Source organism: Pyrgilauda ruficollis, unplaced genomic scaffold (genome assembly GCF_017590135.1).
Source record: "Pyrgilauda ruficollis isolate IOZ18807 unplaced genomic scaffold, ASM1759013v1 scaffold62, whole genome shotgun sequence".
NCBI lineage: Eukaryota > Metazoa > Chordata > Aves > Passeriformes > Passeridae > Pyrgilauda > Pyrgilauda ruficollis.
Window position 1 is genome coordinate 2,364,846 of NW_024527933.1, and position 24,085 is coordinate 2,388,930.

General features: G+C 42.6%; 1 protein-coding gene across 10 annotated transcripts in view; it reads right to left on the minus strand.

Moving 5' to 3' along the window:
• Window positions 1-7,738: 7,738 nt before the first annotated feature.
• The window catches only part of LOC121362480 (spermatid perinuclear RNA binding protein), a 59,206-nt gene continuing 42,859 nt past the window's right edge, over window positions 7,739-24,085 (minus strand). For 3 of the 10 annotated variants that reach the window (XM_041484022.1, XM_041484027.1, XM_041484021.1), the window contains 2 exons: window positions 23,249-23,293; window positions 17,132-18,135 (listed from right to left, as the gene is read on the minus strand). In XM_041484022.1, coding sequence (XP_041339956.1) covers window positions 18,041-18,135; window positions 23,249-23,293 — 140 coding nt within the window. In that variant the 3' untranslated portion in view covers window positions 17,132-18,040. The other 7 variants (XM_041484024.1, XM_041484023.1, XM_041484020.1 and 4 more) reach the window with 5 other exon arrangements.

Below are 24,085 nucleotides of genomic sequence, written 5' to 3' on the forward strand. Positions count from 1 at the left end.
TAACTATTTTGTTGTTTCATTTCATTTGAACTGAAAATTATTAAATATTTTGCAATATAAAGCTAATTCTCTTCTTAAAGTAGAAGCAGTAGCATCTGCAGGCTTCTCCAAGACTGAAACCACAGTCATGCTGCAAAGGGCTTTGCTAAAAAAGACTGCATGTTCTGAGTGCTGCCAACACTGGTTTTATATAATAAAATCTAGGGTTTGCTTTGAAAAAAGAAACTGCAAAAGTGACCTTGTGCAGCTTGAAACTTGTGACTCAGTATTTCTCAAACATGTCCAATTTAGAACATTTTTTTTTTTCCCATGGCCCTCCAAATTCTGCTTGAATCTGCAAAATAAATGTAGGCTATCTGTGCTTATCACCATCAGTAACAAATTCCGTGGGGTCAAGCGTGGTTCATGTCATCTTCAGCTGGGTTCTGTGGCCGTGGCTGAGCCCGCCCCACTTCAGGGCTGCAGTAATTGGGTCACGGGGCAGCTCTGCTCCCCAGCCCTGTGTTCTGCAGAGATAACCACGAGAACAAATGGATTCTTGTCACCAAAACCACCAGAGGTGGCTCGGAAAGCAGCCCTGCTCTAGGAGGCTGCTGTGATGTCACTTTCCCAGCCATGTTTTGCTTTAAGAGAATGGCATTATGTGCTTGTGTGGTCTCTGCTGCTTTGGCTTCCCAGAGGTGCATCCCTTGGTAAGGTCAGCTCTGCAGTTTCTCCATAATTGCAACCTTTAGAGAAAGTTTAAAGGTGAGTAGGGAACAGGACAAGCAACACAAGAACCCTTCATCCACTTGTCTTTCTCAAAGGGACTGGGAAATAGTGTAATAGTGCATTTTCTTCCAAAAATGAGGTACTTGAAGGAAGAGAAAAAGCTGCTTTATTGTTCAGATGTCTTCCACTCTCTAAATAAACATTATCTTCAAATTGCATGCAGCATATACTCCTCTTTTAGTATGGATGCAGAACATGCATAATTCTTTCACAGCATTTCATCCAAAACACTTCATAGTTTCCAGTCATGGATGATTTTAGATGCCTACCTGAAGGGTTTTGGTGCTCAGAAATAAATATTAACAATGTATTTCACATCCAATTCCATCTAAAATATCCACAGCTAACTAAGAAAAATGGATCCGGTGCTGAGGTGTGCATCTTTGGAAGCATAATTATATGTCAAAGACAAGGAAGCAGGTCAGTTTTAAGATGAGGAAATTGAATTTGCAGATGTTCAAAACTATGAATAAGGAAGGTAGAAAACCACATAGAGTCAGAGCTGCTGTAAGCACAAGTATTTTACAGCCCTGTAAGAGAAAAGGAATGAGTGTGTTTGGTAGCATTTGGGGCATTAATGAGATGGTTATTTACTGGTAGTCAATCACCTTTCTGTTCACATGTGCCTCAGCTGGGTTTGAGTACTGAACTCCAGCTCAGTGCCAGTTTGCTGATGCTGGGATTAATCTCCTGTGCCCCAGGCTCCAGCTTCCAAATGCTTTGCGTGTTTGTGCTGTATCATTAAGTTCCAATGGTCTCAGTGTGGGAGCTCGAGTGTCACAATCTCATTTGTGTTGCAGAACTTCTTGGCAGCTCAGGGTCTGCAGCTGGAAGTGGATATTCAGGATCTATCGGAAAGTTTTACCTTTAAGCATTGCTGGTAAGCCGTCTTGAAATTTATGTAACTACCTCCCTGACTTTTTTTAGCTGCCCTTCTTATCTGTGGCAGTGATATAAAGTTCCTGTTATCTAGAGGAGGATTTCACTCCATCTGTTCAACAGCTTGGCTCACATTCATCCAGCCTAACTTTAGACACTTTGGAGGTGCCTAACATAAGAGTTTAATCCAGGGAGGTTTTCCAGCCCTCGGCGGGTGCGGGGGCAGCTCTGCAGGCGGGCGGCTCACCCAGCCTCGTGCCGGAGCCCTGATGGATCAGGGAGCTCCTGTGAGCCCACAAACTCAACTGAGAATCCTTCCTAAATAAAAAAAAAAATTACTGGAAATGAGCCATCAGTGGACACTCAGAGCGTTGCTTTCTGTTTTAATTTTTCCTCCTTTTCCCATCACTGTATTGTGCAGTATTTTTCCTTCTGTATTGCCAAAGACCATCAAGGTTTCTTCATACAGAGATTTTGCTAGAATTTACCACTGCACATCCTAATGCGTTTGAGCAACACAGCCTTGGTTTTGCTACATTTTCTGCATACCAACAAGCATGACAGTATAATCTGGGACTGAGGGCTTTTCCTCGGGATAATCTGGCCACAGGCACCGTAGGAAACTCGGGCTATGAGGCGAGAAGGAGGGCTTTTCCCGGGAGCCATGTTTGTTGAGTTTAACATTGAAGTCAAGTGTTTCCTCATGGTGGTGTAAGTTCCTGCTGAATGGGGGGAGAGTGGAACCAAACTAACTGAAATAGAACCGGGCTGTCTGAGGTGGATTTAGCCGAGGAGGGGCTCGAAGACCACCCCACACCCTCCGGCTCCTCGAGCCCCGCCGGGCGCTCCTCAGAGCCCTCACGGTTTCCCTCGCTTTTCGCGGGGGCGGGGCCCTCGGGGCCCGCGGGGAGCTCTGATAGGCTGGCGGGTGATTGGCAGCAGGAGCAGCCCTTGGGTGTGGAGGCGGCCGCGGCGCCATTTTGTTTGCTGTGTGGGCCGGGGAAGCTAAGGCGCGGTGCCGGGGGAAGGAGCCTTGGAGCGGGGCCCAGGCAGGGGCTGTCCGGCGGGAAGAAGGTGCGGAGTGCGGGCACACCGCTGAGCTGCTGGGCTGGAGGGGAGCAGCGGCCTTCGGGCGGGGCGGTGCTTCCAGAGGGAACCATGCAGATCCTCCCAGAGCTCTTCCAGTGTCTGTGGGTGTTAGAAGAGCACCAGGGCAGCAGAGGACACCAGAGCTTTAGATCCAGATAACCACTGGAGATGCGTGATACTTTGGGGAAAACCTGCACAGCACTTGTAGTGCATTAATGCCCCTTGTGGAGAAGGTGTAAAATTTTCGCCTTAATTTGCACGGGGTTTAAATGGCCTCGTCTGTTGTTTTCCCCTTGCAGACACCCCTCAGGCTGAGGCAGGCAGTGGGTTCTTCCCAGGCAGCAGCAGCAGCCTTTCAGCAGGAGGTGGGTGATGTTCATGGCAGCCTGTCTCAGGCAGGTTTGAGCTGAGGCCTCCTGAGGTGGAAACCTTGGAAAAAGGCTGTAAGAGCTAATAAAGTGGAGCTGTTTGATCTCTAATGTGATGAGTGGCTGCCGTGGGCTGTTGTCCCTGTGGAGAATCTGCATGAGAAGTCAGTCACACCACTGAGCTGGTTAAGTAATTAATGGGTTCCTCCTACAAATCTGATCAGAAAGTTGTATCCTGTCCTTGTACAAAAACGATCTCCTAGGAGGAAGTGTAGTAAAATTGAAGTGTCTTGGAAGTAAATCTATGGGATGTGTTTCTATTACACTTTGAACTTACGGGTAAATCATTCTGATCCTCTGAATAATGGTTGAGATAGGAGATGTAGCATACTTTATAGCAAAAGTTTATCACAGAAGTTTTTCAGAATATAAAAAACATTAAGTGTTTGTTCAAATGTTAGGCCAAAAGTATTTTTTAATCAGCTTTAGTGGCTTGAGTTACAGCTGTAGGTGACGTGAGTTGGTTTCTTGGCATCTCACCTTACGGGCCCTTGATGTGTGGCTTACATGGTGGTCACTGGAGGGGATCAGGAGTCCAAGTGCAGGTTGTTTTATGGCAGTGAGCAGGCTGGTTCAGTTGTGGAGTTGCAGAGGTCCATCTTAATCAACAGCTTGTGTGGCAAAAGTGACGATTCTTAGGAAAGTGCTGCAGTGTTTAAGATGGAATCGCAGCTGCACTGGGCTCTGAGGCTCCAGAAGGTGCAGAAGAGATGAGGCTTGCAGGCTGCCGGCTCTGAGCAGAAGCCCTCCTCGTGCTGAGCACAGTTAGCGTGTGCCATGAAAACATCCAAGCTGTGTGTTTAAACTCCCTGCTGTGAGCATCTGTTCATGCACAGAGCTGGCGGCGTGGTGGGGAAAGGGGGCCTTGGAGCCACATTCGTAAAGGTCATTTGGGAGGGGACACTGGAATGAGTCCTGATGCAGTTTTCTGATGTGGCTGGTCAGTTTATGCCACACAGGGAAAACTGCGGTGCAGATTTTATTCAATTGCTGCGCCTGAGAAGGGCTAGTAAAGGACTCGCTGAGATGGCAGTGCTGTGTCACTGTCAGCTGTCATGGTGTAAGCAAAAGGGGTTTATCATTTCTTTTAGGAACACCACAGCAAACCACTGGGGTTTTGGCACAAGTCTTGGCTGCCCGGAAAACAGGAGTGATCTAATGCCTTCTGTGTCCTGGAGGCTTGGCTAGCTTAGAGAAGTGGTGTGATGGTAATTAATACTGGTGCACCAGAGAGAATGGGTGGGAAAGAGGAGGAGGAGGAAGGCTGGTTGCTTGCAGAGCAATGTATATCTGAGCTTGCCACCTACTCAGGCCATGGCAGAACTGCTGCATAATACCACAGGGAATCACTTGAGGAACAAGATGGAAGGGAAGGGTTTTGCATGAGGATGATTATGTGTCTCCCTGAGGTGGTTTATGTGTGGAACAAGGCAAACCCACAGCCAGAGGTGCTGTGGGAGCCTGTGCCAGGCTGCTGTGAATTGCAGACAACTTGGTTGCTGCTTGTAGACAGGAACACCAAACTGGAGTTCCTGGGTGCCCCCAGCTTCAGCGTTACAGGAGTAGCCTGAACTCTGAATGGTTTTAGAAGTTACAGGTGCTGCCCATTCCCACAGTTAGGACAGAGTGAGGAGAGCAGTAATTGCTGTAACTGGAAAGTTCTAAATTCCATTCAAGTTTTTATTCATTTGATCTCAGAGAGAATAGTTTAATGTACAGACAGAAGTTACATGTCTTCTACATGTAACAGCATCTTTCTCAAAACTGCATAGTTCTTTAAACCCAGGATAACTGACCTGAGCAGCTCAAACCCCTGTCCATGTGCTTGCTTTGTGCTGGATGCAGGAGTCCTGTGGCTACCTCAGGACTTGCAGTATTGGTCGTATAGGAGTTTGTGTGGAGCTGCTTTGCAGGGCAACATAATTGGATTTACTGAGCTGTATTTTGTCATCTTGCCCTGGTTTAGCCTTCCCCCTTCTACTGTAATGCAAAGTTGCCCCGATCTAAAAAAAAAAAGTCCCTTTGAATCTTTGAATGAATCAGAACCAGCAAAGCGCTGAGCCTGCCTTTACTGCAGGCAGGAAATCCCACCTTTGGTGTGTGCCAGCACCTAAGCAAAGGAGAAGAGGGAAGTGTTATTTGTGCAGGGTATGTGACCCTTTTTTGGGATCTAAAGACCTTTTTAAGATTTTGCCTCATGTTCATGCCTGGAGCAAGAAAATGGGCCTTTTGTTGTAACTTTAACAAGAGTGCACACAGGCTTTTTACAGCATTGTGAATAAATGCGCTGGAATGTATAGCCTAAAGTGAAGATGAATTCAGGGCCCTGAAAGCAGTGGCAGCTCCAGTTTCTTTCAGTTGATTCTACCAAGGATTGGGGTCACAAAAGAGAAGGATAATTTACAGCTTAGCAAATGGGAAAAACTCTTTCTAGCTGACTTGCTGGAACTCAACCCTGCAGCAAACCACCAAAGTCAGCATTATGTCGTGAGCAATTAAGTGAGGTGACACTTCTTGCAGAAAGAGGGGTGCTGTTTTGGGTAGGTTTATAGATGCAGCAGTTCTTTGCACATGGAAGTTACAGCCTGGCTTGTTAGTTGCTTAACATCAGACTTGGACATCAGTCAGTCAGTATTTTTTTCCTGCTTCCTCTGTAATCAAATACACTTTTCCAAGGTGATGCTGACTGCAGCAAGGTAAACTGGACATGTTGCTTGTTAAGCAGATGGTTCCTTCTGCATGGATCCCTTCGGTGCTGTGCCAGCAGGGGATGGGGCAGTCAAGCAGTGTTGGGGAGGGCCTGAAATGAAGGAGCTTTCTGCTGCAGATTTCACTGCGTGCATTCAGCTGCAGATTCATAGTGAATCTGAGAGGCACTGCAGGTTGTCGAGGAGAAGTAGATGGACTTCGTGTTTCTTGGTTTGCAGGGGGTTTTGGGGAGGAGGCGGGCCGCAGTTTCCCTGTTCTTCCAAGCAAGATATTCTGTAACTGCCTGGGCAAAGTTAGCTTAGCTACAGTGGGATAGGAGTAAAACTGAGTTGGAGATGCCAGGCATTTTCTCAGTGAGGAGAGAAGGATGTGCCAACCTCCTTTGCCAGTCTAGGCCCAGTGCTGTGTGGCTTCTCCCATGTCCCACTCCCATATGTGCCCCTCTCCCATTCCTGCCAGGCCACAGAATGCCCGCCAGCTCCTGGAGTGGGCCCAGCTCGCTTTGAGCTGTCACTGACCAGCAGTTGCCAGGCTGCTGCCGAAGAGCTGACAGCCTTCTCAGCACCTCAGAGATGATAATCCTAAGGGAGCTTTTGGAATGACCTCTTAGTGAGCCAGCTAACATCAGGCATGAGCACAGACAGGCATTATGCTAATACAGTAGGTAAGACTGACTTCAGTTTCAGTTAAGTGTTAATGATGTTTTCTTAAGTGACTCTCTTCAGTGCTTTGTGGATCTTACTTGCTAAATATTTGATACAGCTCTAAATTTTAAGTGATGCATGGTTTCATTGTGTTTGGTACAGTTGTGCCTGAGTAGCTCTGTGCATTACTGACTTGTTTGCAGTATGCCAGCAGACTGGGCTGGCTGCACACTGGCTTGTCGAGGGCAAAAGTCTCATACCAAGTCCTGGTCCAGTTATCATACATTCCAAGCTGTGGGATTTCCTATATCTCATTTCATTAAGAGCAATCTCAATTATAGTCAGCTCATAACAGTTTCTAATCCCTTCTCAAGTCTGATCTCCTCTGAATTTGATTAATGACCTCTGCACTCAGACTTCAATTTAGCATTTCAAGACCAGAAAAACACTTCTAAGAAAAGTAAGACTATATGTTCACTGACTTCTCTTCTAGAGTACAGCTGGGTTCTGTAACTCCAGGCTGGACATAATGTGTATATTCCAGTAAATCTTACCATGAGTTGCAACCTCAGGCAAAAAACACCAGCCACACAATTGTCGTGGTATCCCCAACTGCTGCCCTCAGTGACTCCGGACAAGGAAATTGCTTGGATTTGCTTTGGACCTCAGAGGACAAACTGGGACCACAGGAATTTAAGAAACACAATGAAATCAGAGGGGTGGAGAGAACTTTGAAGGAACCTTACTTGTTCTTTATGTGTATAATTTATCTTTTAAGAAAATAAGCATCCAGTTTTTCTAATTGGCTAAATACTAGGAATGTCCAGATTTCTTTCTGGAGTGAAACTTTGCCTTCCTGGCTGATCACAGCAATTACAGCCTTCTCTGGGCTTTTCTGGTACTGCTTCCAAGGCAAGCCCCCAGAGGCACTTGTGTGCAGCAGCCCTCAGAAACTGAAATCCAGTAATGCTCTATTCACTTTCACCTCTGTGCAGGAATGCATTCTGCTTGTTCCAGCATAAAGTGCTTTATGTTTGCGTCTCCCAAGTCGTCTCTGCTAACACTGCAGCCTTTGGGAGCCTGGCTCTCCTTTCTGCTGAGCCTGTTACCTGACTCAGGCACAATGGACCTCTGTGGTTTGGCATCCCAGGCTTCAGGACCCCCCTGGAGGCAGCTTGTAACCAACCCCCCCAACCAGTCATTAGGCCATAATTCCTGTTTACAGAGATAAGTCTTTATTGGAGCTATTGGAAGCAAATGGGACATGGTTCCAGTTTTATATACAGAGAAGTCTGTAGTGTTGGGTTACAACCAGTGGAAATGACCCGAGATTACAGTGCAGATCGTGTTGTGTACAGTCAGTAACAGTGGCTGGCGTACAAACCACAGCACAGAAGCCAAATGAAGCCAAGTGTACGGGGTACAGCAGCACGGGAGGAAGCAACTGAAGGTACAGAGAGCGTTCCCTTTACATCTGTACGCTTTTTTTGGCTAGTGAGTAGATACAGCTCAATTTAAAATTCACTGTGCAGTTATTTTTCTTCCCACTCAACTGCTACCAAATTAAGAAAATCTGAATGTTCAAATTACATTTTTAGTGCTATAAATAGCCATGGTTGTTGCCAGATTACTTTATTTGAAATTGCTTTATTTATAGTTGGGAATAGTTCAGTCATCATTGTTCTCTAGTGATTACAAATTGGGAGAAAACGGAAGTATTTTGAAAGTGGTCTGTAATTAGACCACAAGGATCTCTTGTACTTCATTTGGAAGTTTAATTCTGGGTAACTTCTTTGAGAGAGATTTATTGGGAAGAAAGATGGAATCGTCCACCATATTACTCATTTGTGGAATTCGTTCATAGTATTTAAGGTTTAGATAGTTTATAGGTCATACTTTTTATTCAATGCCATATCCAATCTTAGTTCAAAAATAAACACTCCATCCTCTGTGGATAAGTAAATCCATCTCTTGGCTGCAGGTCAGACCTCTATTGGTGAAAGAGATTTAGAAAAATAGACCTTTTCTTCAACGTTTAATACTCTGACTCACAAAGGAAAAGTGAAATTCATTCAAGTCTAGAAACAAATACAGTACAAGTGATTTATAGAATTGCATTACTTCCCTCTACAAACTTGCTGAGCATGAAACACTGCCCCAAAGCACTGCCTCTGTTTTTGCCTTGTCTTGGAGAAGTAATTATCATCAGAAAAGTCAAATCAGACTGCACTGGCAGATTTCCTGTCAGAAGGGCTCTGCCTCCTGAGGAGTCTTTGCTTAGGAATTCTTTAGATGCATGGATGGTGGTGGTTTGAGTTGCACAAAGGATATTTTAGCCCAAATTAGCAGCAATTTTAATTTATTTGGTTGATGGTGATTTTTGGTGGGTGGAAATTCAGCCATTAAAAAAAAGCCTGTGAGTTGGCCTTGGAAAGCACCAGCCTTTCCTCAAAATCTCCACTTCTGAGACTGCTTCCCACTGATGTCCTTCTCAGCAAGGGGCTGATAGATTTGGCAGTACAGGTTTCATGCTCAACTTTGTCACTAAGAACTGGACAGGACTTTAAAAGCATACAGCCCACTGGGACTTGCTCTGCTGTTGTACTTCAGTGCTTTGGAGAGCCCCCACCCCCAGCAGTGTTGCTCTCTGAGAAGTGCAAGTGTCCCAGCCTGGCTCTGGGGCAGCTGGAGGACGGTGACATTCCGGAGTGGAAGCAGTAGTTAAGCACCAGTTACTGGCCCCTGCAGAGGCTCAAGAGAACAGAATTGCTTCGTAGAGAGCTGGTCGGCCTAAAAAGCTTAGTCAGTTTGATCAATAAATATTGACTTAGGGTTAGGATGAGAAATAAGACACTGCACCTTGGAACTGGAAGACAGAGTCAACTTCCTCCTTTTTCTGTCCTAAAGGAGACTGGCTCCAAAACATTTGTCCTTAAGGACCTCTGTGATGCCTGACAGATAACTTGTTATGCATGTATGAATGTACCTGTCCCCTTTTGCAGGGACGGGTAAATGTGTGACTGGACAAAGCTTGGAGGCTTTTTTCTGTGATTTTTTTTTTCAACCATCTGCTCTGTGTCTTGTTGTCCCTGAAGGCATGGTTACCCACTCCTAAATTATGCAGCATTGCCCAGAGAATGGCTCTGTAGTTGAATATGCTCTCTGCAGTACAGCCTCCCTTTTCTTCCAGTGTATGTGGATTTCCACACAATAGATGTTACCAGAAAACTACACTTGTCTTTATCCTGTTATTTTGAGCAGGGAAACAGTGATATGAGTTTAAAAACACAGGAAAGAATCTGTACTGCAAATCAGAATTTTTGTAATTAAATTCATAGTATCACTAACTTTCCAAAAGCTGTACTACTCTGAATGCTGTTCTCTAGCCCACCGTTATTCTCCTTTGAGCAGAATGACTTTCCATCTGCTTAGAAACAGTTCTTTGTGAAAATAATGACAGAAGAATAAATACTGTCTCTCTTGCCCTGACTTTGTTACTTTTCAGGACACCCTTACAAGACTCACATTCTGTTGGGAGCGCAGCAATACACACATTTCAGTATGCATAGATCATTAAATTGTAGCAGTGCCAGTAAAAAAGCAAAACTTGCCAAGATGTCCTGTTCCTCTTAATTAAGCTTGATTTATGTGTGCCTTTTGACTTAAGATGCAGTTAGTGTCCACTGCTGAGATGATGCAGTACCCTGAGTAACTTTGTATTGATTACGCTTCTGCAAGCTTGTGCTTTTGCAAGAACACAGAAATGAAACTCCAGGAAAATAAAGAAGTACATCAGGTTGTTTCCATGGAACACTGTTAATCTATTCATAGCAGCTTCAAAGTATGAAGTTAAAACTTACCTTCTGCTCTACTCCCATCGAAACAGATGAGTGCTATGATTAACTCCCCTTTAGCTTAAAAAATAGAAGTGGATACAATATCAAAATACACTTTGCTGGTAAGATGAACCTACTTTGTCATAAGGAGTTACACCAATATTGGTGACCTAAGCTGGTCACTGTGGGAGCAGTATCTGCTTTTCCTTGTTGCCATGCTCCTCTGTGTAAAGGCAGCTTGTCTAGAATACTGTGGGCATTGCAGAAATAACTAACTACTATTCCTTCTGAGGAAATTACTACTATTCCTTTTCCTCCCAAAATTCAGTTGCATGCTCTGTACACTGCCTGGAACTATCTCTCTGTTTTGGGTAGGACTGCATCAGGAAACAAAATTTGTCCATTGGATTTCTCACATTCCTCCTCTGGAAATCCAGCAATCCTGGACTTGTTTACTAAGCAGAAAAAAAGAAATTAATCTCCTTTAGCAACATCATTAGCAGCTTTTAGCCTGCTGTAAGGATAGCTTAAACCTCTTACCTAATTTCTCACTAACTATTGAAAAAGTAATCCCAGCTCTTCCTGCTCATAGTACACAAGGTTGCTGGCTTTCCCCAGCACACATAAACCTCCTGGTTTTACCACAGACTGTCTTAATGGACTTGGAAAAGGCAGTGCAACTTTCCCTCCAACTTCTGTCTATGATGCTCTAACCTCTAAAACTGGAGAAGGACATTTTCTTCTGTTGTTACCTTTTCTCTCTCTTGCCAGAACCAGATGCATTCAGAAATTCTGTGTTCAAGGTGATGCTGCACTACACCTCACGAACTGCAAAGCAGCATAAGGCAGCTGGAGCTTCTAGATCCTGGTTAGAGGTATGAATGAGGCTTAAGTTTAAGCAAATAAAAATTAACTGCAGCTTTTACTCATTGCAACTCTCTTGAGCTAACCAATGAAGGATAGCCAGTTACATTCAATTAATGCCTTTTCAAATTAAGTGTTATTTATTCTACTAGAGGTAACAGTCCAGAGGTTTTCACAAATGTGCAGTTCTGGCTGGTGAGAAAACATTTTGAAGTTGTTTACTTACACAGCATAGAAGAGACTGCAGCTTTAATTATCTTCCTGCCCCAAATCTTGAAGTTAGAAATCAGATAAATTCAGTCTCAGATAAATTCAGTCTCTACAGTTGAAATTTTTAAATATTCTTTACATTCTTGTAACTCTCACTTCTTGGTGGACTATTAGTTAAACATGGAAGAGTACTCCCCCTGAGAAGGCTTCAGTCTGTACAAGAGTTTCTATAGACTAGGCTTGATGGGTTCTTTTCAAGTACACAACTGCTAAACTGCCTGTGGTACAGTATATATGACCTTAAATTGTACAGAGTTAAGGCACCAAATACAAGATAAAACAACATCCAAAATAAGAGATATGCTTTAGGACTGCACATCTCCACACACCACTTTTGGACATTCAGCTCCTCAAAAACATCAAGGTAAACAGTGTGGTCTGAATGTTTCATGCAATCTCAGGAACTGGAGAAAAAACCCCACTTTACTGAATTTAAACCTTACTGTCTGATGAAGTTTTCTCTTACCTAAATCACAGCACTCACAGTAAAGCACTGCCTTGCCTACACAGCATCAGACTGGTGTGGGAGGAAGAGCCCCCTTTCTCCTAGGAAACCCCAGAGAGAGGAGTAGACAGAGGAACAGGCAGATGTGTCCTGCTTCTGCTTTTTGTATTAGCTCACATATCAGTTACAAACCAACAAGTGAATCCCATATCTATGAGCAGAAAAGGCAAACACCACAATACCTGGACATAAATAGGTGTGGATTCAGATGACACAAATAAAGCTAAGAAGGCATCGCTCTGGGGTTAAGCAATAAAACAGTTTAGTGGTGACAATTCTCTTAATGCCAAACACTTAACCACTAACTTAAATATGTTCAAAAGAAAGTGCATGTGAAACTGCTGCTGTGGTCCATAGGCACAGGACTTCGGTGCTGGGTTTCTCTGGTGAAGTGCTCTAAAATGACTTTAGCAGAATTTCCATTTCCAGTGGAATGAAACCAACAAGCTGTTAGACAAGCTGTCTCCTGTACTAAGACAGCAGATTCAGCTACCCTGTCTTTTTGCTCTGCTTTAAACAAGTCAATAAAAGATCTCATTTTTCACTGGATTATTCAGCAGGAAGCCCAAGAGGGTCTGTGTGCTGAACATTCGAGCTGAGTTACTGTTTTTTGAGACAGAACAGCCGTTCCTAACAGAGCTCCTCAGTGTGCCCAGCACAGAGCTCATTTTCATTCTTCTGATGCCAGAGAGGCAAGGTCTTAGTCGGCTTCATGACTGAGAACAACAATCTGAATTTCATGTTTACACATCTCATCATGTATCCAAAGGAATCCACGGCAGCAGAGCTCCTCTGCTGTTTCCCCGAGCCACCGGAAATAGGAGCTGTTTTTGTAAGCTGCTTTGTGACTTGGAACTCACTGAGGCTGGGACATAGTTTTCCCTTCATTAAGTAAGAGGCAACTGTCTTAGAATTTAGCTAAAGGCAAGAAGTTCTAATAGTGAGTGTGCGTATCTTGGTATACCAAGCACAAGAGGCAGAAGGAAACTTGTAATTTTATCTGAGTAAAGACTGAAATACTCTCTTTTGTTTATACGGATTTGGAAGGATGTTCAGCTGTCCCACCTCTAGACTGGCTCAGAAGTACAGATGCAGAATTACAAATGAAACAAGGGACTTTATATCAGGGAGTTGGTGGCAGAAAAAACAGGGAGTGCCACTCTCATTCTCCAAGGGACATTGCCAGGCCTGGATCAGAGATGGTACATTAAAGCTGCTTACATTTATTGCCAGCTTGGAGATAAAGAAGTGAGAATGATGTCGCATAGCTGAACAGCGAACAAACAGAAGATTTTTTCCCTAGACTACTTGAAAAATCTTCATGCCCTTCCTCCTGCATTTTCTACATCCTAATAATCTGAGGAACTTCTTGTCAGGGAAATTGTTCTCAATAGCTCAATGAAAGCAAAAAGCCTCAAATAATTTTAGATTTGTGCACTTTTCCCCAGTTAAGTTCTTTCAGGGGCTTGAGGGCACAGTCTTTTATTAAGACACACTTTAAATCTTTTTTCTCCTACCAGAAGGCAAGTGTTCTCAAAGAAAGAATCCTTGTCTCCAGAGATGAGAGATACTGGAGCAGTTTTCAGATCTTTATTAATGAGTAGAAATAGTCCTCTGGCACATGAATAAGTTGAAATATTTGTAGGAAAACTGGTTTCTCTGAAGTGCTTCACAGTCTGATTAAAAGTTTTTAAGAATCTAGACACTTCTGTGTAACAATTTCATAATTTGAGAGAATCAGTTATTTACTAGGATTCTAGAAGATGATCAGAAAAGGCAGAGCAGGAGGACAGACTTCACAGAAGCAAAGGTATTTAACAGCAGTGAAAGTCGTGGCAGCAGCATTTCCAGCACATTAAGTGGGGAGCCATGACAATTGCTGAATCATCTAATTAGCTCACACTGGCTACACGACAGCAAATTAGACAGATTAGGAACCACCTACCCAGGCACTAAATTGCCTTTGTGAGGGTTGGATTGTGCACTGTGTCCAACAGAAATTGCTTGGGCAACCGAGGCCTCGTGTTACACATTCCCTTCAGGAGCATAGGCTGGCCTCCCTCCATCCAACTGGCGAGATGCCCAGGAATAAGGTCACTGTGTTCCAGCTCCTGAATGTGTGCTTAAGAAGACAGCAAGCACTGGCAGAGAGAGAACACCATGGCAGGAAGCACCACATACCATGCTTTGAGCTGGCCAAGCCCTCCAAACCAGTCTGGTTACTCTAAACCCTTCTCTAGGTAGAGCCTGCTTGGAGGAATCTCTTGTGGCTGGCAAAGTAGGACTGAAGCAGACCCCTAAAGCTCAGGTCTCTTTTTGCAAAGTCAATGGTGATGCCATTCATTTCCAGTATAGAGAAGACATTAAACAGTTTGATTCTTCATTGTAAATCTCTGGCTTTTAATCCTTTAAGTGCCAGACACCATCTCCCAAAATACACACGATCGTCTGGTTAGCTAAAACTAGCGTTAAGGTGGGTAGTGTATAGGCACAGACTTTCCCTGGTCTCCTATATATAGATGTACTAATTGAAAGGAACTTTTCAGATTTCTTTTCCATGAACCAGAAATTTGAACTGTAAAATACCATTTCTGCTCCACTGAAAAGGTACTTCAGAATTGGTAACGCTACTGGCAGCTGCACAGAGCATACACAGCCAGATTTATGTGTTTGGCTCTTGGGTACATGCAGAAATGCAAAGCTCAGTAGCTGTAACACAGACCTCCAACCTCACAGAAAAGGCAGTTCCGACCAAGCTCCTGTGAGGAGACTTTTAAAAGGAAACCTAAAAGTATTATGCAGAAAAAGGAGTTTCTACTTTTGCTTTAGCAAAACCATGTTTGATGCAACATTGACGAAGCAGATGTTACCCAGATTACTCATCAGATAATAGCCTGATATTAGGCTAAAATCTACTGATGGAATTGGCTGCTCTCTCAAACATGAATACATCAGACACTTCAGAGCCTACTCCGTAACCCTTCAGTGCATGGGGCTATGTTGCTCAAGTTCCACATGAATGAGAAGGGTTCCCAGGCAATAATGGGACCCCAGCAATAGGGTCTTATCTCTGATTCCAGGTGGCTGCAGAACCCAGATTTAGGAGTCTTAGTGTGTTTCACATATCAGAAAATTATTCTCTCCTACTGAAAAGAGAGGCAGCAAAGGCAAGGGGCCATCTCAGACATAAATACTGCAGTGCTTTACTGCATTACAAACAGCAGGGTATTAGAGAAATCTAGAGGAAAAAAAGATGCAAGAAAGTTGAGATCATTTAAAAAAAACAGCAGGAGAGTGGAAAACTTAGGATTTTAAGAGTTAAAAAGAGCAGTAAGAGAAAAATACAGAAATTCACAGTTAAACAGTTCTGCTGGAAAGAAATACACATGGATTAAGCTGCCAAGCACAGTCCACAAAGAAGCAGATCAAATGAGAGTCAGCAAGATGTTTATTATCAGTCCTTGAAGTGGACAGTGCTTGTCAGGCTGACAGCAGTTAAGAATATTAAAGGAATATTCAGGAGAAGTTCATTATAATGCACCTTGATGCATATAATATCCTCTCTGAAGGAGCAGAGCAGCCTGCTGCTCCAGGATCAGCACTGCTGAGCCTGCCAGGCTTAAAAAGGACTGAACTGTAGGTGAGCTGCAGATCCAGCCCTGAGTTTGCACCTTGAAGATAACAGCAGATGGGAACCTGCCCCCTGAACAGGAAGGACGTTCTGATTGCTCATCAGTTGTCCTGCAGATGTCATGGAAGGATTATGTGCTTCCAGGGCCAGGCCCTGGAACAGTTCCTCAGTTCATTTCCCAGGTGCAAGTTCAGGAGCAAAGCTGACACCATTGACAGCTCTTTTTCTCTTACCAGCCTATGCATTATATCTAGAAATATCCTGAGGAATGGATGTACATGCAGTTACTTAGTGAATTTGATTATTCAATATTAAAATCAAATATAGTTTATATTTGCTGTTAGTGTTTTGATGCAGACCCTTGGGCTTGATACACCACTACATATTCTGTACCAAGTGGTTTTCTGTTTGACACCAGTGTCAACTGTTACCAGTCAGGGGTTGTTCATGTTTTCATCTCTGAACTGAGACCCTAAAATGCTAATACATCATCAGCTTGCTCCCTTTTGCTTTTTTATTTTTTAACCATTTTTATATAAAAAGAGTTGTTTCCAGCAACTTCAAGTACTGCAAGTACTGCACTTCTGGAGTACTGTACTATGCAACTTTGCATAACGCAAGGTTTAAAAGACAAATAAAAAAATAGTATTTTAAAACTACACATATCATGTGCACCAATAGGTCATAATCCAAACCCATTTTAATCTAAGTAAAATATTGTTAAAATGTTTACTACAGAACTGAAAGCAATTATTTATGGATGGCTGTATCCTAATTTCCAGCTGTAGAAAACCACAGCTAAGCAAAGGATTCACGCAGAGATAAATCCCTGCCTGCCTGCCCTCCTGTCCTGCACTGCACCCACAGGAGGGAAGCAAACCTGGCTGCTTCCTGAATTAATTTGACCTAATGTAATTTGATCTCTGCAGATTTTAACTGCAATATCATCAGAGTTGTTCGTTCTTCATTTGGAGTTTAGCTTTAATGGTTTAGGGAAATAGTTTCTCTCATGATTAGTGTCATCCATTGCACTCAGCCAGAACCAAGGTGTGCATTCAGAGCAGGCCACGGCCTGGCTTTGGTACCTACCCAAACGTGTCCACAGGGATGCAAGGAATGCAGTGCCTGACACAGCAGTATCAACACAGCTTTGTATGCTACACAGGAGAAAAATATTTGAAGGAGAACAGTCTGTTGATAAAACCAAACAATTTCTTAAGTGTTAGGTAATATTTTTTAACTGAAACTGGAGTATTTGAATTGGCTTTGAGAAATACAAAGTTGGGATTCAGACCTATGTATTACTTCTTTAAACACTGAGTTAACAAGACATAATAAAAACGTGCCGTATACAAGATTGTCACAGGTATATGAGATTTTTAGAAAAAAAGCAATAAAAATATTCTTTAAGCTGAAAATAAAATCTCTTACCTTTTATATCACGATCTCAGCTTACAGTCACTACATTTCTGCTTATTTTATACAAGTGCATATGGCTATGAAGGTCCGGAGAGAATGAGAATAAAGTGGAATTAACCTGCTGAAAACTGCTTAGAAGTCTTAAGCTGCAACATATAGATGTTCCAATACCATTTAAAAAAACATTCACCTTTCAGTTATTGCTGATTGACAATCTCAAAATATCAACATACAAATATTCAAGAGGGAAAAATCTCAGTAAATTTAGAGCAGCAATGGTTTTTGAACTGGATGTTTCCCAAATACTGTGTTTTCCTATCATTTGGATGATGATTTTAAGAGACACAAAAGCAATCCACTTGATTTTCAAGTTCAGGCCTACCATTTTTGTGCCTCATATCAATGATGTGGGAAAGAGAGAGAGAGAATATATCTATCATTCAGTTACATTTTGGGAAAAAATATTCTATTTTTTTTTCTTCTGCCATTTTGCTACATTTCATGTCTGCTGACATGCACAATGGTACAAAGCACTGCTGCTTCAGGAGTGACCATTGCACAGCTCTGTAGCAACTTTGATAGGAAACATGCAAATACAGTATAGTATCAAAATTCTGAAGGACTTCAATAGTGAAAGTAAAGGCAGATTTCAGTGCTTGAAGCAGCACTCGACCCGGGTTGTGCCTTGGTTTGGCATTTGGTTTTCCCCCCTCAACACACCAGTCCTTCCCCTTCTAGTGTAAAGAAACAACCAGGAGTATATAGACATCTATTGCTATGTACCCAAAGAGAGGACTTGTGGCTTGGACTAAGTATTGCTTTTCATTACATGGAGCAAAGTTCAAGAAGTGAGAAAAACACTTTAAAAAAAAAAAAAAGAAGGAAAAAAAGCTCAGATCCCATGTCTGAAGTTGAGAAACCTCAAAACGAGCCACGTTTTTCTTGCTTTTAAGACATGTACAAAATGCCATTTGGAGCCACACAACCTGATGGTTCTAGAAGTCAGAGAAGAAATCTTGAGGGCCCAAGTGAATAATAAAAGGTGCGATGCTGAGAGGCTGGCAATAGGGACTGTCAATGAAAAAACCACCTACAGTGGGAGAAGAGCAGAGAAGCAAGAACCTCACGTTAATTTCTGAGACTGGCTGAAGCTAAAGCTCCATTTAAATTTCTCTGCTCTTTCAGCTGCAAGTGGAATTTTCATTGTAAAATGGGCACTTTGAATTCTTTGAAGGTATTGAAACATCTAACACTTCCAAGGTTACCACTTTCTAAACAAAGAACTGACAGCTCATTCATATTTTCAGTAAAGCAGAGAAATGTAAAATATGCAGCAAGGGGGCAAGTTTACAATGTGGTTAGTAACTCCCAACAAATGACAAAAAATAAAAAATGACTTCTATAAATCATCTGAAATGACTGCCATCATGTTGGAAAAGAGCATAGCGCCCTTCTTGTCTTTGAAATAAGAAGTTGTTTTTGGCTTACAAATGTTCATTGTATAGAATTGGTTCACAGAATATTTTGTTTGGAATTGTACAAAACTAGGGATTCAGGGAAAACAAAAAGGAAACTACAAACAGTTGCCAATCAGGGGAACTCCAAAAAGGGGGGGGAAATGTGGTGCAGAGGAAAGATTCCTTTAATGAATATTTGATTAACAAAAATGGGCTCTGATCAGCCATGCTTTTTCTGCTCCGTGATGGCTTCCTTTCATCCATAGGCCAGCAAAACAGATCAGTGATTTCTGAGCACCTCTCAATTTGGCTCCATCCCCGGCCCTGCTCTGTGTTCCGTGGGTGACACCAGGCTCACCCTCCTGGGCCATCATCTACGTTTTATTAAAGTACCACCGACACCAAACGGAAGCGAGAGCTACGGCAGGAGGAGAACCATGGAAATGTCAACACATTCCTAAGCACAAATACTTAGCTTAAGAATAACAGCTGCAGTTAATTCCAGGGAAAGCAGCTTGTTCTATAAGCCACCCCTTATTCAGCTTTTCTAAGGTTTCTCTCCCTCTAAGGGGGCTGTGGGGAGGAGGAACTTTACACTGCTTTAAGCACCGCTCTTACAACACCCTCAACACAGATACAGCTCCCCTTGCCTCAGCAGCAGCGTCTGTTAGAGAACAGGGGACAGAGGCAAATCTTTGGAAGAGCAGGAACTAAAGCCAGCCTATGGAAAAGCAACGGGCGAGGGCTGAGGAGAGAGTGCAACCAACAATGCTGCTTATTTGTGGGGTGATACCTTAATAAAGACCACTGGAACCCCTTGTTAGAGCCCACAGCAGTCCACAATCCATGGAGACTCCAAGCGTGGAGCTGGGGCCTATCCTGGAATTTCAGACAGGTGCACACACTCCTCATCAAAAAGAGGACTCTGGGTTTGAGCACCAACTCGTAAAAAAGTACTGGCCTATGGCTGAAGTGTGTCACTTTTCACAGCAGCACTCAACAAGAACTGGGACAATTAAATAGCAAGTTTTCATGGGGACCTTGTTGCTGCTTTAGATTCTTATAAATGTAAGGGGGAAAGGAGAACCTTTGGTTTAATATACAATTGACAAATAAAATGCTTTCTGTAGAAATGGTGGATGGAAAATCAAGGGTGGGCAGACAATCTTAAAAGTGAAGAAGGCCACAAGAACAAGTGGAATTTTTTTTCTTTTTTTTCTCTCTTTTTTTTTTTTTTTTTTTTGTAAAAACAGAACAGAAAGGAAAACATGTAGTTTTGAGCTCTAAAGAACCTGATTGTAACATTATTGTTGTCCTTTCTCTGGGCAATACAGGTGTAAGGTGTATCCCTGGAATTGCATCCTTCTGTGGGAACTTCCTTTAGTACTTGTTTAATACTTGTTTCACAGAATGCAGCCTTATACAGAGACAGACTAATTCCCTTTGTTTAATTTGTTTTTCAGCATTTTGTGTATGAGTGAAAAGTCTTCTTGGATAATTAAGACTGTGTCTAAAATCACAGTATGCTGATCTATAAGGAAACTCAGGTACTGATGCTTAACTATAAAAAATAAGATAAAACAATATTTTAACCCATATTTTACTAAGTTTATTACACACCATAATATTTACAAAGTTAAATGTTAACTGTAAAGTTTCTATCGTGTTTTTTTATTATTATTATTTTTATTTTTTAAAGAACTATGCCCTGCATTTAATAACCCTACAGCAAATACAGGTCATTAACTGAGTCTGTGTGACTGCATTAGGAAACAGGCAGTACTCTCGTGTTACAACAAAACAGTTTATTTGTGATCAGTGTTTTATATTCTATACATCCTTCACAAATTTAATTTTACATAATCGGATACTTCATTTAAAACGTAAGATTTAAGCTTCTAGTTCTTCCCTATAACAGAAGGCTGGTATAAGTTATTTTAAAATGAGGTAACATTTCACAGAACATTTTTTTCAAGTTTTAGAGAACTAAATTTGCATTTTGTTAAAATCAAAAAGTAGGAAAAAGATGTTTCTTTACAAATGACTTTCTCAAGTATGTGTTCAAAGAAAACAGGATAAAAAGGCTTTTTTTCTTCTAACATTCTGTACTGTACTGTGTTGTTCAATCAATAGGAATTAGCTTCTGCCATTTGCTAAAAGAATGAGTAGTGGGGAACGGGGTAAGTTGGGAATTTCATAACTGGTAACAGAACCATTCTCTTGGGTAAACCTACAGAGAGAAGAAAGGGAGAGGACTCCAAATAAGTTCAGCAATCCAAGAAAGTCAGATAAGAGCTTACAGCAGTGTTCTCATTAACCTTTTCCAGATCAGTCAGTCAATGTGATGTCAGGGTGCAGAGTCCCATAAACAGTAACACTTCACCACTTTGCTCTGTTTCAGACAGATGGTTATAGCTTAAAGTCTGCTTTATTTTTGTCCTGGTGTTTGGTAAAATTAAGGAAGTGATATTCTCAAAAGCAGAGTGTGTATTTGGACTTGAAGCTCTATTTCATAATCTTTATGGTAATTAATCTCTACTAGTTTGTTCTACATTGAGGTAATTTCACAGGCCAGTTGCAATTGCAGATATTCTAGACAGACACTGCTGTGCATAAAATACAACTCACAGGGAAACTGTTCAGCAGTTTTGATCAGCATCCAGGTAGGTCAGCCAAAAATCAAGCACCTACAGTAAATTCTGCATCTGCTTCCTTATTCTGCACTTCCTCTCCTGTGTTGAAGTAGTAAATCTGGAAAGATTGACATCTGCCTGATTTCATTATTATTTTAGAGTTCTTGTGGCCTCACAAACTTCTGCACAATTAAACGTTTGTTTGGTTTTTTAATCTTGCCTATTTAAATTCTAGTATTTAACCTATGTATCCATTTAGAAATCACAAAGCAGCAACAGCAGGTATTTCAGAGCACCAGATGATCAAAGTGAAGTTTCCCAACATGCAACAGCTTACAAAGGCAAAGAGACATGTTTACCTTACAGCCAAAAAGCATTATCCCAGAACTTTGCATCACAATCATAAGACATTAAGAACAGAAACTCTTTATGTGAAAAATGGGGGCATCCAATTCCACAATGCTTTGAAGTCAGTGATATGTCACACATATACACCTAAGTGCTTAAAATCCAGCTCCCAGAATAGGCATAATGAGAAAAAAAATCCCAAACCAGAAGGAATGAATGAAAAAAGCAAGAAAAGCTGCAGGGAAACTTGGTAACAGTTGTATTCCTGCCTTCAGCAGGGAAAGGATTCCTCATGTCACAGTGTGTCACTGCTTGTAAAAACACAGACATGCAGATACCAGTAATCCTAGTTATACTCTGAGACTGTTGCTTGAAAAGAACCAAGGGGGTTTTCAAAAAATCCATACCCCAAACGGAATTCCCTTTCATTTTTCTCTGAAAAAACATGTTGCTGTTCCTTGTGTGATGCACCACAAAGGACAACACTCCATGGGACAGCCCTGCTGCCAGCTGCCCTTCTGTCAGAGGACAGGGCCAGTGAGCAGGTATAAAACTAGAGAGGTTTGCTCCAGACCTGGGGGAGAATTCCACACTGAACACAGCCCATGGGCCCATTCTCCCTCTCAGTACAGAACTGGACCAGCTGGTCCCAGCCAGGCAAAGCAAACATTTTCCATAAAGCAGCAGCATTTTTGCCCTGTTAGAGCTCATACCTCTAGAAAAGTCATGTAATTGACATTTCAAAATATTTTTAACTTTTATAATGATATCAGGGGAGTTGGTATTGCCCAAGTTAGACAGATATGGGAGGAATGACTTATTAAAAGTGCTAAAAATCAACAGTTTCCCATATGAAAAACTCCAGGCCTTGAAACATGCCAGTCATTTGAGCAGCAGACTGTGACCAGTCCCTGCCACAGGAGAGGCCGGTGGGACTGGTCCTGGTGGGCTCAGTTGTATGTGCCAGGACATATCACTGACTCCAAAGTGCCCTGCTCCCATTGCCACATAAACCTCATTCAAAGTAACCAAAAGGGCCGGTTAGAGGAATGCATTGTTAGTCCAGCATAAAACAAGCCAGTGGGGAGGGAGAAGCCAAGTTAAGGAAAACCCTTCCATCACAGCTCTCTGGTTATCAGCTCATTTTACAATCTCCATGAAACCAGTGCTTTGCCAGCCTAATAGAACCTGTTTCATAGTGAAAAGCATTGTGGCAAACGACTGTGTCCTGGCTGCCTCACAGACTGATTGCTACCAGTACCAACTACCCAAAACCCATCCTGGTGTCTCAAGCAGTGGTGTTTTAGCCTGCAGGGTGGGGGGGTATTTGCCCATAGACTTCAAAGAGTTGACAGCATTAAGGGAGCTTTGTCCACAAGTCACTTACACTTGGGGACAAACATTGCACCAATGTTACTGTAATGCCATTTAGCTAAATCTGGGTCACAGATGCTGAAATAGGCCCTTCGGTAGTCTTTGAATGGAGCACAGACTGGCTGTAAAAAGTAAGGGAACTACTTTGACTGGGTTCCAGTATGAAGGGAACAGGCAATTAGAACAAGCAGTCCTTCCACAGACCAGGCAAAGCAGAGGCAAAAAGCTACTCCAACCAAAAAAGAACCACAAGGTTATGGCATAAAAGTGGTGTTGTTGTCATGGTTTAAGAGCTTAAATCTCTTTGAATTTCTCCTTGGACTGCCACATTTGGACTGCCACAACAGTTTCTGCATAATTTCTAAGGTGTTAATGACAGGACTGTACGTACCGTAGGCTGGTGCCGCTGTGCTGTATCCGTACGGTGCTCCATAGCCTGCAGGGAAACACAGGAGGGAGGGGGTCATTCCTGCCCTGCCTGGCAGTGTTTGCACACCTGCACATGGACAGGGACCCTGTGCCCGAAGCAAGAGCACAGCAAAACCGAACTCACACCAACAGATACAAATACTGCTGAAAACACTGAAATGTTCCTATGCGGTGGCCAGAAGGACAAGCTGCCAGGGACTTTCTCAGGCCTCAGGATCAGAGAGTTAAAATTCCCTATTTCATTTCCTCAGCATTTTCTTTTCCACTGAATCCCTCAAGTCTGCACTATCAGAGCATGGAGTTGTTGTGACACAGACAGCCCATATTTGCTTATGTTCTTAAAACACAAATGCAGTCTATGCAGAGAACAGTCACTTTCCTGAATTTCCTTCAGGAAGAGAACACTGGATGCCTGTGGCAGATGTCACGTCCCCCTTAGTAAAGCTCCTGGCTTTCTCTGCCATTTCTAACAGACAGAGTTCCACAGAAGACATGTGAACACCTCCACACAAACAGATCATTTTTCCCCAGAGAGCATAGTGTGACTCTGAAGTATTTGAGAGAAAAAGCAACACAGGTAACACCAGCATTGGTTTCTACATGTCAATAGTTCATGAAGGCTTTACTGGTTGTTTTTTTTCTGGTGAGATTGCTGGTGTCACTCCACAAAGTAAGAGATTTCTGAGAATAGAGGATGGAGAGAAATAATCTGTGAAGGCCAAGGCCAATAAAAGCTTAACTACAGCAACTGGGAAATTAAACTTATTTCTGGAATAATTCCACACTGGCAAGAAGCATG